The sequence below is a fragment of the Macaca thibetana genome, chromosome 9 (assembly GCF_024542745.1).
Source record: "Macaca thibetana thibetana isolate TM-01 chromosome 9, ASM2454274v1, whole genome shotgun sequence".
In the NCBI taxonomy this organism is placed as follows: Eukaryota; Metazoa; Chordata; class Mammalia; order Primates; family Cercopithecidae; genus Macaca; species Macaca thibetana.
Genome location: NC_065586.1, coordinates 15,571,146 through 15,591,557, shown reverse-complemented (window position 1 = coordinate 15,591,557; position 20,412 = coordinate 15,571,146). Strand labels below are relative to the sequence as shown.

At 39.1% G+C, this 20,412-nt stretch overlaps 1 protein-coding gene across 1 annotated transcript in view; it reads left to right on the top strand.

The window, feature by feature from the left end:
• The window catches only part of ITGA8 (integrin subunit alpha 8), a 196,569-nt gene that overhangs the window by 55,840 nt on the left and 120,317 nt on the right, over positions 1-20,412 (top strand). Inside the window, 4 exon segments of the mRNA XM_050803292.1 lie at positions 983-1,039; positions 4,602-4,654; positions 12,939-13,144; positions 17,181-17,372. Coding sequence (XP_050659249.1) covers positions 983-1,039; positions 4,602-4,654; positions 12,939-13,144; positions 17,181-17,372 — 508 coding nt within the window.

Genomic DNA, 20,412 nt, shown 5'->3' with positions numbered 1-20,412 from the left:
TTTATTATTTGTTTCCTACGATGGCTATAACATAGAATCACAAACTGGCTGACTTTAACCAACATAAATTTATTCACTCACAGTTCTAGAGGCCAGAAGTCTGACATCAAATTGTGGGCAGGACGATATTCTCACCAGAGCATCTATGATAGGAGGGTTCTCCTTGCCCCCTTGCAGCCTCTGACAGTCCCTGGCATTCCTTGGCTTGTGGCAACATCCCACCAGTCTCTGCCTCCATCCTTGTGTGGCCTTCTACCCTCTGTGTCTACATGTGTCTTCTCCTCTTTTTATAAGGACATCAGCCATCAGATTTAGAGCCTACCAAGATGATTTCATCTTGAGATCCTTAAGTAATTTCATCTGCAAAGACCCTATTTCCAAATAAAGTCTTATTCTGATGTTCTGGGTAGATATGAAATTTTGGGGTGATACTATTCAAACCCGTCACTATGAAATTAGGAAAAGTAAATAAATAGATCTGAAAGAAAACCATATTTTAAATAAAGTTCATCTTTTGCAAAAGTATCTAGAAAGCATCATGTTTGGCTAAGTAGAATTAAAAGGAATATTTTTGCCTTGTGGATAGCATTTTAAAACCTAATTTTTCTTGCAAAGAACCATAATGATCAATTTATATTAGCACAAGAACAGAAATGGATTTAGACAAAAATCCTGGTTAAATCAACCAATCGTCAAGTTAATCGCTCTCAATATTCTTGAATTTAACTTTTATTTCTCCAGCTCAGATTAATAAGCATGCATTTCGTCTGAAAGCATCTCAGACTTAACCATAAAGAAAAACTTCAATTTTTTTTTTTTTTTTTTAGGTAAGATCATTCTGTGGGCTTTCATTTTTGTTTTACATTTAGCTAACCATTTATCACACTTTCCAAAAAATTTTAAATGATTCAAGTTGTAGTTTTAAAAAAGGGCTCCAATTCTACGTCAAATGGTGTAACCTGTTTAATTTCTATGATTTCAGGTTTCAATCATTAACTCTACAGATATGACGTTTATTCAGAATTTCACTGGCGAACAGGTAGAGACATTTTAATATCAAATAAATAAAATCACTCTGGGTTACCAGTAGACTATAATATTGATATCAGTTATTCATCCATTCAACAAATACTTAATGAGCAGCTACTATGTACTGGAAACTGTCCTAGGCACTGAGGATGCAATCGTGTGCATCAGACAGTCAGATCCCACCCAGCTCTCAGGCAGCAGTGAGGTGGCAGGGGATGGAGAGGGACAGTTTATTAACAAGCAAATAAATGTTCATAATTTCAGATTGTGAACCATGATTTAAAGAAAATAAAGCTGAGTGATATAAGACGGGAGGGAGGTGGCAAGGAAGCCCTTGGATGGGGTGATCAGGGAGGCCTCTGAGGTGCCAATGTCTGGGCTGAAATGTGAATGACAAGACAGAGCCAACTATGCCATCTTGTCTAGAACCTTCCAGGCAAGGGAAGGCTAACACAAAGGCTTTCAAACAAGAACTAGCTGGACATGTGTGAAGAGCAGAGTGAAGGCCACAGTCTCTGTAAGCAAGAGAGACGTAGGAGCTGAGGACAGAGGGGATGGGGGCTACTCATAGAAGACTGGTGGGGGAGGCGGGCGGTGTTTGGGATTAGGAATTTTTTTCTAAGAACAACGGGAAGTGGTTTTGTATTAACATGAATCTTTCAATAGTCTATAAATGCCTGAAGCTTTTGATGTAAGATATGGGAAGAATGTCTCTGTAAAAAGGGCCTGAACTTCTACAGTTGACAGATCAGAATTCCAGTTCCCATTGCACCACTCATGAACCGTGTGAGATCACAGGAAAATTACCTGACCTCTTTGAGCTGCTTTGCAAAATAAGAATAAAATGTTTATCTTCCAAGCTCCTTTTAAGAATGAAATAAATCAAGGATTATAGATTACTTAGAAGATTCCCTGGCACATAACTCTTCAAGAAATGTTAATTCCTTTCCATCCCACTTCCTCTCTCCTGTCTTTTGACTAAACAAAAGCCACTAAATTCCCATGTGCCATTAAATCTTCTATAATTTGAGATGCATGCGAATACGTGTGCTTATAATGATCATAAATGATTGCATCTCTATGTCTGTAAGATATAGATTCAGGCCTCCATGTTTGAATGCAGGACAAACCTAAAATGAACTCCTTGTGTTTGTAACTAATACGTGACAATTTACGAACAGAACTACACACTTAATTTTAAACTAAATATGAACAAACTGTGGAAGTAATACATTTAAAATTAACCACGTTAATTTAATTTGAAGAGGAGAGAAAAATCGATTGTCTGGAGAGACAAATTCAGTTCACAACTGGCTTCCCTTAGATGGAAGTACCAACTCAGTATTTAAAGAAATGTGGCTCACACCTGTAATCCCAGCAGTTTGGAAGGCCAAGGCAGGAGGATCGCTGAGGCCAGGAGTTCACGACCAGCCTGGGCAACACAGTGAGACCGCTGTCTCTGTTGAAAAAAAAAAAATGAAAGAAGAGAAATCAGCAGATTTAAAAATAAATACAATATGATTTTGACATCTTTTTGGTATAATTTGGGGCTTTAGTCTATTACTCTGACATTTTCAACAAAGCATTTTACATCTCCTGATGCTCTTTTGGAAAGTTTGGAGAAGTAAGACTGAGATAAGCAGGAAGTTGAATAGATATTGAACAACTATTTCAAACAACTTTTCCTAAGTGGTGGTAATTAATAAGTGAATGAGAATCTAGCAATGCTTCTCCTTTGCCCAGATTTGTTTACTTTTTATCATTAGAAACTTTTTAAACATTGCTAAATTTAGTCTTTCTATAACTTCTTCTCCTCAATACTACCCAGTTCGGTAATCCTGAACCTCAGAAGGTGATAAATGATGAAATTTCATAAATGATGAAATTCCTCTGAGTGAAGGCCACACACTGCCACATAAAGAGTAAGAATTTCATGATCTATGTTTGGAACAGAGAAAAGAGGTGCAAGAATTGAGTTGTTACACACCACTTGTTAACTCGTATATTCATTTTCTCTGCAAAGAGCATTTGGCACTTGGCACCTACTTTGGTCCAGACACTGCTCGGGAAGTTCAGATAGAACAGTAAACAAACCAGACCAAAGTCTCTGTCTCCTGGGGCACGTGCCTTCTAAGGGATTGCGTGTTCATTAAATGAGGGCATGATAGGAAGTTACGTCACCTCAAACAATGCATGGCGCACTATGGAAGCAAAATTGGCAAGCTGAAACTATGGGTCAAATCTGATGACAGTATAAATCCTGAAAAGATTATAAATCCAAAAACAGGTTTAAAAAGAAAAACTGCAGAGATAAAATGGGGGGAGGCTGGGCGCAGTGGCTCATGCCTGTAATCCCAGCACTTTGGAGGCCGAGTGGATGGATCACCTGAGGTCAGGAGTTTGAGACCAGCCCGGACAACATAGTGAAACCCCATCTCTACTGAAAATACAAAAATTAGCTGGGCATGGTGGTGGGTACCTGTAATCCCAGCTACTTGGGAGGCTAAGGCAACAGAATTTCCTGAAGCCAGGAGGGGTTGTAGTGAGCCAATATTGCGCCACTGCACTCCAGCCTGGGCAACAGAGCGAGACTCTGTCTCAAAAAAAAAAAAAAAAAATTTAAAAAAATGTGGAGAGAGTACAGTATACTAGGTACACTCATGGAAAGGATTTAGGAGCTTTTGTTGACTCTGAGCACAATACAAACTGACACTGAGATGCGGGTTCCCCCAACATGAAAGCATTTTATGCTTCTGAAGCAGGAAGCGTAAATCCTACCTAACTCTTCTCTTGTAGTCAGTGCATTCACAAGTGTCATCTGTGTTTTGGTACCACATATCATATCTCTAACACAGAGAGGTTGGATGGTGAGCCAAGTGAAAATATTTTATTTTGAGACAGGGTCTCTCTCTGTCACCCAGACTGGAGTGCAGTTGTGTGATCTCAGATCACTGCAGCCTTGAACTCCCCAAGCTCAGGAGATCCTCCCACCTCAGCCTCCCAGTTAGCTGGAACTACACATGCCACCATGCCCTGCTAATTCTGTTTTATTTTTTATAGAGATGTGGTCTCACCATAGTGCCAGGGTTGGTCTTGAACCCCTGGACTCAAGTGACCCTCCTGCCTGGGTCTCCCAGAGTGCTGGGATTACAGGCATGAGTCGCCGCACCTGGCCTGAAAATATTTTCATACAACATCATATGGAAGTGGAATTAGATTCCTTCTGTGAGATTTGAGATTGCAGAACTTGGTGGGATTAAGCGCTGCAAGTTATGGAAGAGCCAGATTTAGCAGTGAACATTCTGATAGCTGTGTCCACCAATTAAATGGGCTGATTGTTGAACATCCCCAGAGGGTGTCCAAGCAGATGTCAGGGTTATTATGGGGGAAATTATTCATTGGGTCAGGGGTTAGACTAAATGAGGCGAGAGGACCCTGGCAACTTCCAGGAGTCTACAAATTTAAATGCAAAAATGTACCACAATGAGATGAATCTTTCGGGAATAGTGGAGATATGACTACAAAACTGACTGTTTGGACACAGAATGTCATCTCCTGATTTTCCTTTGCAGATGGCATCTTATTTTGGATATACCATTGTCGTATCAGATGTTAACAGTGATGGGTAAGTTTACAGACCTCTGTCATATACAATATGTTACAGTCATTCATAAAGATGTTATATTTTCCCTTCACAAAATACATCCTTCCTTACTGCCTCAACAAGATAGAGGCTCCCTTGTTCTCAACGTTTTTGGTTCAGGACAAGAAGATGCATCTATTAAATAATTCTCTGTCATCTGATTTTGTCCTTATGGAGATTTTCCACATCTGCTGCTTCTAGAAGAGGATTATTTTATTTCGTTTTATTTTTAATCTTATAAAGTCTTCAGTCATTCAAAATTCATAGCCATTGAGGACATTCATCTATTTCTCTTTACTCCTAGAATTTTCACCTAGCATGTGGTACGTTCACAAAACATTTACACATAAATGGATTTTTTAATTGCTTTAAAAATGTACTATACTAGTAACAGTCATGGAGAAGATGAAATTGTTATTTTTCAGATTACAGTAGTAAATTACAGTTGAACATGGACCAAACAGCACGGTGAATTTTGGTTGTGTTCAAGTCATTACTTCAAAAATAAATAATGATTAAACACCCCTTTGATTCACTAAAAGGACCTGACAGGTAAATTAATGAATCATTAAATTTAAAAACCATTAGACTGAGATGTATTGATTATCCACCCAAAAATATTATTGGATCATCCACCATGTTCCAGGCTTTGTTCCTGGTGCCCAGAATACACAGGTGAATAAGACAGATAGAGTCTCTCAGGGAGCTCACATTTTCACAGAAAGCAAATATCTGAAGAATACTTACTTTGTTCTGGGCAATGTGCTAAGCACTTTAGCTATACCTTTGCTAGATATTTTCTGTGACCTTCATATAGCTATCAATGGACTTTGTATTAATTGTGTCATGGCATTTGACTGGAGATAAATTTCATACCTTTTGTACCTGTTGGGAAATGTCTTTCTATTATTCTTTCATTGAACATAAACTTCTCGAGCATCTACTATGCACTAACAGGCACTGTTCTAGGTGCAGAAAAATCCATAACTTCATGAAGATTATAGTAGAGTTAGGAAGGTTCATGCTACAGACAAAAAAAATGAGTAATGACTATGTGAGATGGTTATAAGTACTATGGAGACAACAAAAACAAAAGGGCCAAAAGCAACCAAGTAGCTGAATACATAAATAAACTCTGGTACATCCTGATAATTTTTATTCAGTGCTAAAAAGAAATGAGCTATCAGGCAATGAAAACACACAGAGGGGCCAGGTGCGGTGGCTCACGCCTATAATCACAGCACTTTGGGAGGCTGAGGCAGGTTGATTACCTGAGGTCAGGAGGTCGAGGCCAGCCTGGCCAATGTGGTGAAACCCTGTCTCTACTAAGAATACAAAAAATTAGCCAGGCATGGTGGTGGGTGCCTGTAATCCCAGCTACTTGAGAGGCTGAGGCAGGAGAATCCTTTGAACCTGGGAGGCTGACGTTTGCTCTATTGCACTCCAGCCTGGGCAACAGAGCGAGACTCTGTCTAAAAAAAAAAAAAGACACACACACACACAAAGGAACTTTAACTGAATATTGCTAAGTGAAAGATGCCAGTCTGAAAGATCTACATTCTATATGATTCCAATTCCATGACATTCTGGAAGAGGCAACACTACGGCAACAGGAACAAAGCCGTGTTTCCCAGGGGTTCTGATGGAGGGAGTTATGAACAGGTCAAGAACAGGATTTTTAGGGCAGTGAAACGACTCTGTATGATACAGTAATAGTGGATGTGTGTCCTTATATGTTTGTTAAAACCCATGGAAGGTTTGATACCAACAGTGAATTCAATGTAAACCATGGCCTTTGGTTGATAATGACGTGTGAAGGTAGGCTTACTGACTGGAACGAATGTGCCCCTCTGACGTGATGGTGTGGGAGGTTGCAGGTTAGGGAGAGGGTAATGGGAGAATTCTGTACTTTCTGCTCAAATTTGCTTTGAATCTAAACAATCTAAAACTGCCCTAAAAAATAAAGTCTATTAATTAAACTTGTTAAAATAGAAAGAGGGGAGATAGGGAGTATTTGAAGGGATGCAATCCCCAACTGGGTAGATCATGATGGTCTTAGGGTTAAGATTACAGCTAAGGAAACACCTAAGGGAGATAAGGACCAGCATGGTGATCTAAGGGGGAGGGAGGAAGGAGTGTTCCCTGTGGAAGAACAAAAGGTGCGTATTCCCTGAGGCGGGAGCTCCAGGCATATTCAAGAACCAGTGGAGAGCTGTGGAGCGAGAACCCCAGGGAGCTGGATCGTGAAGGTGTGCAGGTCACTGCATTTACTCCAAACCACTGCACACAGTGCACACAAACTCTGCCATGGACTAGAACAAGTCCATTTCCAAGAAGACTACAACGTCCTGTGAGCCATGGGGATTCCAGGTGAGCAGTACCTGCTCAGGCTTCATGTTATCAGCTGTGCTCTGTCTACCAGCTCTAGATGGTCACAGAGCCTTCTGGAACCCTACTACCATGCACCAGGGGAGGCAGGACAGTGGCTTGGAGGGCAGTGAAATGACTCTGTCTAAGCAACAGCAGTGGAGGGAGATGGCAGTGCTTGCACTCTGCATGTATTTCGAAGTTACAGTTGAATGCCAATCTTATCCTGAAAGCAGTTAATTTAAAAATAAATTGCCTTCATCTTCAGTTATTTAAGTTGTAAAAATAGCTAATTTGGGAGGCCGAGGCAGGCAGATCATGAGGTCAGGAAATCAAGACCATCCTGGCTAACACAGTGAAACCCTGTCTCTACTAAAAATATAAAAAATTAGCTGGGCGTGGTAGCGGGCACCTATAGTCGCAGCTACTCGGGAGGCTAAGGCAAGAGATTGGCGTGAACCCGGGAGGCGGAGCTTTCAGTGAGCTGAGATGGCACCACTGCACTCCAGCCTGGGTGACAGAGTGAGACTCCATCTCAAAAAAAAAAAAAAAATTTAAAAATTTTTTAAAAAGAAGCTATTAGGACTGCCATTCAAGATTTCCAACTTAGGTGGACTGTAATTGTAATCACAGCCTTTTAGTTGTTTGGAAAGAAAATAGCTAAAGAACTTGAAGGCCAGACATAGCATGCCATCCAGTTTTTGTAATGCTTACAAAAACAAGGTTTCTAAAAAAGCTCCAAAATCTCAAAATCAGGGGGAAAAAAAAAATCTCACTGTGGCCTTTCATATATGCACAGACACATTTCTCCCCACTGACGGTCACACAAGCAGCAGGGGCTCTTCCCCCGCTATACGGATTCACTCTGTATGTTCTTTTCCACAGGCCACTCCTGGTTTGAATCCTCAGGACTTTGCCCAAGTTTCGCCTTATGCCCTGCAGGGCACCGTCCTTCCTGGAAACATGCGTATTCTAGTCTATAGTGAAGTTTTGTGACAATGTTTATAGTACTTTTTTTTTTTTTGCCATGTTAAGGAAAAAAAAAGTGTGAGAAAAGTACCTCATTGGCTTCCTGTTGATCACAATAATATGGTAGTAACAAACACATAACTGTTTTAAAGTAATAATTTCCTTCTCGATGTTCTTAAAAATTGGTATGCATACTATTTTTTTATTACATAGTATTTTCTGAATTCTTTAGACTGCATTGAAGGATATTTGCATTAATTTACTAATGCCATTCATAAAGGTAAAGTGCCCACAGATTCTCAGTATATCATTTGCTGTTTTTAATTACTGAGATATTATATAAATTCAAGGTCCTGTTATATATAAGTATGCTCTGGAAGTAATTGAGACTGGCCAAAGAAAGGTGAAAGATAGACAACTCAAGTGAAGTCTGGAATTACAACAATGATGATATATATATAATATATTTCATAGGGTTTAAAAAATCACTTGGCTAGGTCATTGCTCATGGTTCAGAAGTGAGGACTTCCCTGCACACACACATTTATGGGCTTGAACCAGACCCTCCTTTCCCCAAGCTGGAGATAAGTACATTTGTGCACAAGGCTCTCTAGTGAACATTGTTGGAAAACATATATTCTTTGAAAACTAGGCAACAAAAACAAGGTCCCTAAAAGAGCTCCAGAATCTCAACATCAGGAAAAAAAAAAAAAAAAAAGACAGCGTCAGTAAGTGACCAAATAAATTAACTAGTGGAAATTTTCCCTGATATTTTTCTATTAAGAAAAAACCTCCGAGTATGATTGAATGGACAGCAAACATTTAGACTTAACAGTTGTGTGCATGCTGGTTGATGGTTAATACTATCAAGCATGTGACAGTTTTGAAAATGTAAACAAACTGTGAAAATTATCTTCAGTTTCGCTATCTTAAGACTTCCATTACTACAAACTCTGTCAACGTAAGCTTTGTTAGGAATTTCTGAAAAAACTTGTTAACAACAAATGGAAATGGTATTTTTCATCTCGTGCCTAAACCAGCAAATATGTTTTCATTTCTTATGGCTTTTGAGCCTTATAGTAGTTATACTACTTCAGAAATTCACTGAATTACAATTTAATCCATTGGATACTTTCTATACTACCATTGTTTCTAACCTCTGCAGGACCAAAAGGAGCCAAATTTAAACAGATTCTTAGTGGTTAACTTGAGAATAATTTACAGAAAAATCCAGTTGAAAGGAAACAGCTTAGGGAACTATATTTTTATGCTAGATTTAGTGCAAGTATGTTCATTCATACAGGACATATCATTATGATTGAATTAGGTAGAAAAATCTAAAAAATTAAACCATAAAGAGGTTGTAAATTAATTTCTGTAACGTAACTGAAGTGACATTAGTTCTTACCTATCAATTAGGTTGATTTGATATCTACTATCTAGTCCACTAACCTGTATTATTTTAATAAATAACTAAATTCTGAATATTAGTCATGAGCATTAGCATGCAACGTGTACTACTGGGGGAAAAAAAGAAACAGAAAAGTTTCTATGTTAAAGCAATACATGGCTTAGCCTGTTTTTTGTTGCTATAACTGAATACCGGAGACTGGACAATTTATAAAGAAAAGAAATGTATTTCTTATACTTCTAGAGGCTGGAAGTCCAAGGTCAAGGGGCCGTCTCTGGTGAGGGCCTTCTTGCTGGTGGCGACCCTCTGCAAAGTCCTGAGGAGGTGCCAGGCATCACATGTCGAGGGGGGGGCAAGAGCATTCCAGCTCTGTATCCCATTCCTCTTCTTATAAATTCACAAGTCCATCTTAGGGATCCGCCTTGATGGCCTTATCTAATCCTAATTACCTTCTAAAAGTTTCATCTCCAAATGCCATTAATACATGCATCTGAAGATTAAGTATCCAATACATGAAATTCGGGGGACACATTAAAAGCATAGTAACTTACGCACACTGTTGGGTTGCCTGTAACATGAACCCAGGTGTGTGATTTTTTTTGCTGCCTTCATAGTTGTGTCTTTTCCAGAGTGTCATGCAATTGGAATCATACAGCAGGTAGCCTCTTCAGATTGGCTTAACTTAACAATGTACATTTAAGGTTCCTCCATGTCTTTTAATGGCTTGATAGCTTATTTCTTTTCATTGCTGAATATTATTACATTGTGTGATGTACCACGATTTGCTTATCCAGTCACCTATTGAAGACTGTCTTGGTTGCCTCCAAGTTTGGGCAATTATTCTATGCACATTTTTGTGCATATTTTTGTATGTATATGTTTTAAATGCATTTGAGTAACTGCCAAGGAGTATAATTTTGTGATTGTGTGGTAAGCCTTTGTTTCGCTTTGTAAGAAACTGCTAGACTGTCTTCCAAAGTGACTGTATCATTTTGTATTCCCATTAGCAATTAATTACAGTTTGTTCTACATCCTTGCCAATGTTTGGTGCCATCAGCATTTTGGATTTTAGCCATTCTAAGAGATGTGTAGTTGTATCTCATTGTGGTTTTAATTCACAATTCCTAATGACATATTATATTGAGTATCTACTCATAAGCTTGCTTGCCATCTATCTTTTTTGATGAGCTGTCCATTCACATCTTTTGCCCAATTTTTTTTTTAAGACGGAGTCTCACTCTGTCGCCCAGGTTGGAGTCCAGTGGTGCGATCTCGGCTCACTGCAAACTCCGCCTCCCGGGTTCAAGCAATTCTCCTGCCTCAACCTCCTGAGTAACTGGGACTACAGGCACGCACAACCATGCCTAGCTACTTTTTGTATTTTTAGTAGAGACGGGAGTTTCATCATATTGGCCAGGCTGGTCTCAAACTCCTGACCTCATGATCTGCCCACCTTGGCCTCCCAAAGTGCTGGGATCACAGGCATGAGCCACTGTGCCTGGCCTTGCCCGATTTTTAATTGGCTTATTTTCTTATTGTATATCATGTACATATAATACTGATTGTAACAATATATAGTATATAATATGTGATAATGATATATGTTATTGTTACATATTTTTTCTTCAGGGGGTTAATTTTTAAGAATTCTTTGTACATTTTACTTTTACAATTAAATTTGTTGGAATGCCCCTGGCACCAAGCATGTCTAGACACTCACTGTACCCTCACTCTATGCAGGGACACTTGGTTTGGCTCACAACACCTCCACCTGGAGAGCCCACCTCAGGATCCCACCCAGGTTCAAAGCCGTCTCCTCCATGGAACCTTCCTTAGTTTCCTCCAAGCACCCAGCCTCTCCCTGGTCCAGGATACCCAGAATGAATTTCATTGTCTCATATTATTTTTCCCAGTCTGCCTTGTTTATAGTCATAGGGGTAGTCATTTAACCTCATTTGTAAGTTATTAGGGAATGAATTGGTTGACCTAATAGTCATCATTGCATTAAAGCCACTTATCAAAGTACCTTAAACCTAGGAAGAACACAGGATGTCTTTTGATTCAGACTGAAGACAATAGATAAATACCACAAGGAAGGCCAGAAATTGGAGAGAGGGTAGGTCAGAGTGATGTTGGAGTGTCCTGTAGACTGCTCAGATCTTAAAGAAAGTTTCTTGTTCTCAGTAACTGTTCCCACCTCATCCCTGACTTTTGATATAAACTATATTAAAGGTGTATATGAGCCATTTGACATGGAATCTGTTATTAATATATGTTATTTATACAAATTATTGATTTTATGTTATTAATGTTATTGATATATCTTAATTTTTAGGTATTAATATATTGCATATTAATATAGTATTGTTTCTTGACCTTTATATTTATATAATATACTCAATTTATATCATTAATTTTATATATTTCATACATTAATGTATTAATATACATTGTTATATATCTCATATACATGAATTATTATAACTAAATTATATTAATAATATTTTAACCGGTTTGCTTGGCAAACTTCAGCATATTACCTAATCTACATAGGCATAAAAGTCAAATGCAAATATATGTTCCTGCCTCCGGTCACTCTTGAGATTACTGCATCTGCCAAGACATTGCATCTGTAGACAAACTTTAGTAGAGGTCATTAATTTAGATCAAATTTTATATATATATATATATATATATATAAATTTTGGTTGGTGTGACTTTTAAAATTTTAAAATAGAAATCATACATTATACATTTTTAAAAAATCAAATCACTTAGAAGGCTTATAGTGAAGTTTCCCGTTCAGTCCTCTTCCTGCCCATCTGGCTCTGTGAAGGAAACACCTGTAACCACTGTTTTATTTTTTCTCCAGGTGGTTATATCTTTCTCTCTAAATAATTTGCTTGAATATCTCTTGAAATTTTTTTAGCCTTAAAAATTACATATTAGTTTTTTGCTATAATCTATGTATGCAAAGAATGTAAATTTTTATTTGGGCTGAGAAGTTGTTTGCTACCTTTCTAACCAGCTTGATATACCTCTCTAATCTGTTTTATTTAAATTGAGCTAACAAAAGGAAAGGGAAGGACAAAATTGATTTTAAACATTGCTGCATAAAAACTGAATAATTTAATGTACAGTTATATTAATTGCAGACAAACTCTAATCTATTTTTACAAAAAGCTATTTTGTCCTTTCTCGATATGTTTTCTTTGTGCAAGTACAGGTTCTGGAAATGCACTAAAAAGCTGAAAATGGTGAAATATCTGTGGTTTTTTTAAAGCAGACATTTTAAACATAGCTAAAATGTTCAGTGTGATAATTTAACCACTCTTATTTTCTTACAGCATTCGATTCCATAGACGTAACAAAGCAGTGAAAGCAATCTGATGACTGTAAAATAACCCTCAGAGAAGGAAAAGTACCAGTGGAAATGTACTAGTCTAGTTGATTACAAATACACCCAAAATGACTCTCCTCTCTACCAGTGCGCTGAGCTGCTTTCTTTGTTCCTTACAGACTGGATGATGTCCTGGTTGGGGCACCTCTCTTTATGGAACGTGAATTTGAGAGCAACCCCAGAGAAGTAGGGCAAATCTACCTGTATTTGCAAGTGAGCTCCCTCCTCTTCAGAGACCCCCAGATCCTTACTGGCACCGAGACATTTGGGAGATTCGGAAGTGCTATGGCGCACTTAGGAGACCTGAACCAAGATGGATACAATGGTAATGTAAACCACAGCGTGGAAGTCGTTTATGTGTCGTCACCACTGCATAAAGGAAGCCATGCCTGTTTTAAAGTATTCAGTATGGTGTGTGTGGGTACAGTTATTATTATGACTGATTTTTAATAAACTACCACAAATCTCAAGGCAGCTTTAAGTTTATACATTTTGACTAATATAAATATTACATGGAAATTTCCCTTCTCACTTTTCTGAAAATTTTTATTTAAAATCTCACAAGATTACAATGCGACACAGAGGGAAAATCTGTAACATAATTTGCTTCAATCCTAAATGTAGTATAATTGATCTCCTTGTAGAAGACACATTCAGTTATCAGAAACTTCAGAAAAACCTCATTAAGCAATATCAAAACCATACTACCTCAGAGATCAGTCTTCAGAGCTCCGGGTAATGGTTTGAGGGTATTACTACAGTTTGAAAACCTCTAAATGAATTTTAAGAGACGTTGGAAGGCTACAGGCACTCCAGGTTACAATAAAAATAGTACCTTTAGGTGTCTGCAAACTTCAAAATAATATCTCAAATGTTCGACCTTAGACTTCTCTACTTATAAGTGCTGTTTACTCGCAGAAATATTTCTTACTAAATTTTAAGAATTAAAACTTTAAAGCCAAAGTTAATACAGCAATAGTCCCTGCTCTGAAGTCCAAGCGATTTTCTCACGTTTGATGTTGACGATCCTGTAATAGCTCTCAGCAGTGGCAGGAATTATTTTTAAAATTGATGTTTGGATTTGGTGACTTAACTAGGAAACCTTCTATATGTCAAGACAAATAAATACATGTTGATATATTAGCAAGTATCCTGGCTTCTGATTAGCCTATATGGGTTATGTATAGGTTATGCTGAATTTTAATTGGCATGTAAGCTTCACCTTAGTTTCAACATTTGCAACAAAGTAGTGTTAAACTCCTAGGTTAGGTTTGTCGTTCTTTAGTCTAGAATTTATGAAACCCCTCCAAGTACCCTCTCCTCAAAAAAACACACCTTCACACAAAATTTTGCATACATTTTCAGGACTTTTAAGTTAAGAACCAAGTATAGTGAATTTCTTGATTGAAGTCAAGGAAGTAAGAGGAACTTGCTCTAACAAAGTAGCCTTGGAAGTATTCACATCAGATTAGTATTCACTAGTATATTTGGCAAATGTTACTGTACTCACACATTCTTTGAAAAAAGTTCTCAGCAACATATGGTTAGTAATTTTTAGAGTACCATAAAACAAAGTACATGTAAAAAGCTTATGGTTGCAGGGAAATTTTTGTAAAGACAAGCTTACCTTTAAGTGACTTGCTGCCTTCTAAAGCTGCTCTATTCCTGATCGCTCAAGTAAAATAAACAGTGCTAAATTATCTATGGAGTTGTCTTTTAAAAATCATAGTTTCTTCTATTTGTCTTTTCTCTCAAACCTTTAATAGCATTTTTAAAAGATGAAAGAAGTATTCTAAATGACATAAATGGAGGTCCTAGCTTCTCTGAGCTTTGGTGTCCTTGAGTATATAAAGCAGGTAAAATAATGTCAAATTCACTGAGAGTAAACAAGGGGATGGGAGTCAAGGCACTGACTTAGAGAAAGTTAAGAAAGTGTTCCTTTTCACCGGACACAGGACAATATCTTTGTTTTCTACAAAAATCTGAATTTTTAGTTTTTTTTTTTTTTTTTTTTTTTGAGACAGAGTCTTTCTCTGTCACCCAGGCTAGAGTACGGTGGCGTGATCTCGGCTCACTGCAGCCTCACCTCCCGGGTTCAAGTAATTCTCTGCCTCAGCCTCCCGAATAGCTGGGATTACAGGTGCCCACCACCACGCCTGGCTAATTTTTTATTTTTTAGTAGAGACGGGGTTTCACCATCTTGGCTAGGCTGGTCTTGAACTCCTGACCTCGTGATCCACCCGCCTCGGCCTCCCAAAGTGCTGTTACAGGTGTGAGCTACTGTGCCCTGTCTAGATAGTCTCTCTTTACTTGTTCAGAAAAAGTGGATTTATCAGTCTCATTAACATCATGAAGACTGAGTCTCGATGTATTCAGTCTTATCCACATGTACCCAGAAAGAAAGAGGAACAGAGCGACAAATGAGAACACATGCTGCAACCCACCGTGGGGACTAAGATGCGAATGGTGTTATTAGAACTCTTCTTCAAATACAACTGGGTACTCACGTTTATTGTTCAGGAACGATCCTGACAAAACGTGTGGAAGGTAAATGGCATATCGATGTGAGTCAGGTGACACTCTCCAGGTTTCCCACTGTCCTCAACTACAGAAAGGGTCTTGCCTGTTCATTCATGGGATGAAGTAATCATTAAATGAAATAATCTTTCAAAATGAGTTGTTTTCCTTTCTTTTGGAAACAAGGATCTCCTAATTATCCAGCAAACCTATCTCACCTGGTCCACCCAGCCCCAGGATCTGTGATCTGATCAGGTTCTGTCGCTCACTGAGTTTCTATGTGGAACGCCTCTGGCTGTTTCTCCAATGGACGACACTCCTTCTGGCTTTGGGCGTTTGTGCAGCAGTTGCTTGGATGCTTTTCCCTCTGACTTTCACACTGTTGGTTGCTTCCTGTTTCTAGATTTCAGTTTCAGTGCCAGTCACAGAGACACATATTCTGATCACCTAATCTAAAAACAAAAATCTGACCACTCTCCATCAAATCACTGGTTTTAAGACTCTTGTTCGGGCGTTATGGCTTACACTCATAATCCCAGCACTTTGGGAGGCCGAGGTGGACGGATCACTTGAGGTCGGGAGTTCGAGACCAGCCTGGACAACACGGTGAAACCCTGTCTGTACTAAAAATATAAAAATTAGCTGGGCATGGTGGAGTGTGCCTGTAGTCCCAGCTACTTGGGAGGCTGAGGCAGGAAAATCACTTGAACCTGGGAGGCGGAGTCTGCAGTGAGCCAAGATCATGCCACTGCCCTCCAGCCTGGGCAACAGAGGAAGACTCCATTAAAAAAAAAAAAAAAAAGATTCTCTACATAGCATTTATTGCTTTTGATAATTTGATTATTTTTCTCTATGCAAATTGTCTATTACCTGTACTAGAATATACGTTTTCTAAAAGCAGGAGCTTTGAATGTCTAATTTGCTGTTGTATTCACTACATTCAGCACGTTGTAGGCTCTTTTTTTTTTTTTTTTTTTTTTTTTTTTTTTTTTTTTTTTTTTTTGAGATGGAGTCTCTCTCTGTCACCCAGGCTGGAGTGCAGTGGCGTGATCTCGGCTCACTGCAAACTCTGCCTTCCGGGTACACACCCTTCTCCTGCCTCAGCCTCCCGAGGAGCTGGGACTACAGGCGCCCGGCTAATTTTTTGTATTTTTAGTAGAGATGGGGTTTTACTGTGTTAGCCAGGATGGTCTCAATCTCCTGACCTCGTGATCTGCCTGCCTCGGCCTCCCAAAGTGCTGGGATTACAGGCGTGAGCCACCGTGCCAGGCCCTGGAGGCTCTTAATAAATATTTGCTGGATGGATAAAAGGCAACAAATAATTTGTCATTGCAGCAGTACTACAGAATTTTCATGGGAAACATTATAAGCCCTTTAGAGTTTGATACTGCTCTTTGAGTGTACTAAACTCTATTTCTGAACCATTCTTCTGTACTTAAGAAAAGAAATGTCTCCATGGCCAGGCACAGTGGCTCATGCCTTTAATCCTAACACTTTGGGAGGCTGAGGTGGGGGGATCACTTGAGACCAGGAATTCCAGACCATCCTGGGCAACAAAGCAAGGACCCATTGCTCAAAAAAAAAAAAAACAAAACAAAACAAAAAAACAAAAAAAACTAGTATATATATATTAGCCAGACATGGTGGTACATACCTGTGGTCCCAGCTCCTAGGGAAGTTGAGGCAGGAGGATCACTTGAGTCTAGGAGTTTGGGGCTGCAGTGAGCCATGATCCCATCACTGCACTCCAGCTTGGGTGACAGAGTGAGGTCCTGTCTCTAAAATGAATAAATGAAGAATTAAATACGTATACACATAAAATATGTTTTTGTGTCTGTTTTTAGACATTGCCATCGGCGTGCCTTTTGCAGGCAAGGATCAACGAGGCAAAGTGCTCATTTATAATGGGAACAAAGATGGCTTAAACACCAAGCCTTCCCAAGTTCTGCAAGGAGTGTGGGCCTCACACGCTGTCCCTTCTGGATTTGGCTTTACTTTAAGAGGAGATTCAGACATAGACAAGAATGATTACCCAGGTAAGGTTTTCTTTCTTTTGCCACGTGAGAGTCTACGTCCTGAAAAGAGTCCATTTTCTGGAAAATGCATCATGCAAAGGCAGTTTTCTTCTACAGATGAGGCTGAAGCTTAAGTGTGCTATAGGCTTTTTAAAAGTATGATTCCAGAGCGACTTTCATGAGAATTTGAAGAAAGACAAACATACACTTCCTTCTCCTGTCAAGAGACAATGATAGAAAGGCAAAATGGCTTAAAAATCTGCATTGTACATAAAACCTGTCAACTTCACAACCCAAGTTTTCATTTGAAACTCCTCAGTACCACGGCTTGCACTGACACAGACAGCTTGCATCCTTTCTGGAACCAAGTATTTTAACCCTTTTGAGCTCATAGTTCCTATTATAGTAAGAGCCTCAACATTTCTGTTATGAAGCTCATGTTTTTAAAGCATAAATATCTTCCAGCTTGGCCCATCATGGTGGCTCACACCTGTAATCCCAGTATTTAGGAGTCCGAGGTGGGTGGATCAGTTGAGGTCAGGAGTTTGAGACCAGCCTGGTCAACATGGTAAAACCCCGTCTCTACTAATAATACAAAAATTAGCTGGGCATGGTGGTGCATGCCTGTAGTCCCAGTTGCTCAAGAGGCTGAGGTATAAGAATTACTTGAACCCGGGAGGCAGAGGTTGCAGTGAGCCAAGATTGCGCCACTGCACTCCAGCCTGGGCGACAGAGTGAGACTGTGTCTCAAAAATATAATATATGTTTCTCTTCCAGCCATATTTTGTGGTTTTCCAAAGATAGACTGAACATTTTAAAGTGGAGAAAAAAAGAACTGATTCATGATAGGAATCATAAAGTATTCTTGATTTACCTAATTCCCCCATATTGAAGGCACATAGAAAGCCATAAGGCACAGATAATTTATGTTTTGTGCATGCTATATGAAGATATTGATTTGTCTTAAAAGATTATTTCACTGTCCAGATTCTTTAGCAGAGAACATCAGACTTCTTGGTTTTATGGTTTGATTTTCACTTTTATGTTTAAGATGATTTCAGTAAGTATTTAGAAGCCATTAATAGTTAAATGACAGCTTCAACTACTTACAAAAACCTTGTCTTTTCCACCAGCCCCTCCCCTAATTGGGAATTTTCCATATGTAGAGTTATTTTTTGGTTTGGGGCAGCATCCAGTAAGCTGACTGCCTAAATATACATCATTAATTTCAGGACTTTGGCTTTCTTCTCTCCTCTGGGGTTAGACAAAAAGGATACCACAACATAGTCTTATACATTTGCCATAAACCTTTTATGACACTAATGGAGACGTCGAAGTGGGCTCAAAGTGGATTTGGTATTATACTGTATACTAATGCTTTCTACCTGTGGCAATTTCAAGAATATCTAGTTACATTTATTTTCTTAGGTTACGTTATGCTAATCAATGGTAGTTAGTTGTTATTACTGGGGGGAGGTTTGTATATATAATATATCCAAATTTAAAATAATTCAAAAATCTAGGTCGCTTATGTAATTCCTACCCCCAAAAATGTCAGGGTGATTAATGAAATTCAACTCCTGGGTTGCATTTTAGGTAAACAATTAGAAAGTTATTGCTATTTATTATAGTAGTCATAGATTTCCTTCCCACCCTTAGTACCAGGGAAATTGACAGAAAGGCTGTGCCTTCAATGAGGCAAAGGAAATAGAGGATGTATCCATCACACAGCCAGCCCTTCGACTTCCTTCAAAGGCTAAACATGTCCCAAATGAGAGCCAGGAAGGAGAGTAGCATGAGTCAACTTTTTTCCCCAGGAATATTCCCTTCAGGGAGAAAAAAATTAAGAGCAGCAGGAAAGGAAAAGAAAGCTAAAGTCTGTGCAATGTTAGTAATCGATTAGCTTTTTTTTTTTTTTTTTTTTTTTTTTTTTTTTTTTCTGAGACGGAGTCTCACTCTTTCCTTAGGCTGGAGTGAAGTGGCATGATCTCAGCTCACTGCAACCTCCACCTCCTGGGTTCAAGTGATCCTCCTGCCTCAGCCTCCTGAGTAGTTGGGACTACAGGCGTGCACCGCCACACTCAGCTCATTTTTGTAGTTTTAATAGAGATGGCATTTTACCATGTTGGCCAAGATGGTCTCAATCTCTTGACCTCATGATCTGCCCACCTCGGCCTCCCAAAATGCTGGGATTACAGGCGTGAGCCACTGCGCCCAGCCAATTACCTAATTATGTCTTTTTCTTCCCTTAACAATCAGAAATATTCACTTGAGGCCATTTGCTAGTCAACAACTTTATCTGCTCAATCTGATGCAAATTATAATAATCAGACATGTCAGTGCAGTGCCTCTCGTCTCTGAAGTAAATGTTCTTTACTAAGGCAGGCCTGTCCATACTGCTTAGTTGAATTCATCCGTCAAGAGAGTCTTGAGGCTTTCAGAGTTCATCTATGCATCTTAGTAGACGTATGTTCTAGCCCTAATTTTCTATGTCTCAGATAGGAATATGATTCATGTGATTCATGATTCTACAACATTTTTCCCTGATCCTCGTCCTTTAGCAAAAAGAATGCCAGTCAAAGAAGTCTTTTTAACTTGATAGCAAGATCCCAGAACCTATAGAGAAGAAACTGCCTTATAGGCAGGCGACTAGATTCCCTTAACTAGTACAGTTGATTGAAAGCTACAGGCATAATTCAGGAATCAGACATGTAACTTTCTTCATTTTTCTAGAAATGAATTCCACTTAGCTTTCAAAACCTCCATTTCCACCACGGTAGAGAATGTTAATCTTGCAATCACTTCTAGGTTTAGACTTAGTCTTATTTAGGTAAATATTTACTCAGATTCAAGACCCGTTAGCCAGGCATGGTGGCATGCACCTGTAGTCCCAGCTACTCAGGGAGCTGAGGCAGGAGAACTGCTTGAACCCAGGAGGCGGAGGTTGCAGTGAGCTGAGATCGCGCCACTGCACTCCAGCCTGGGCAACATAGCGAGACTCCATCTCAGAAAAAAAAAAAAGACTCTTTTTCTCCGCCCTGTGTAGCCACCCTCTCAAGGA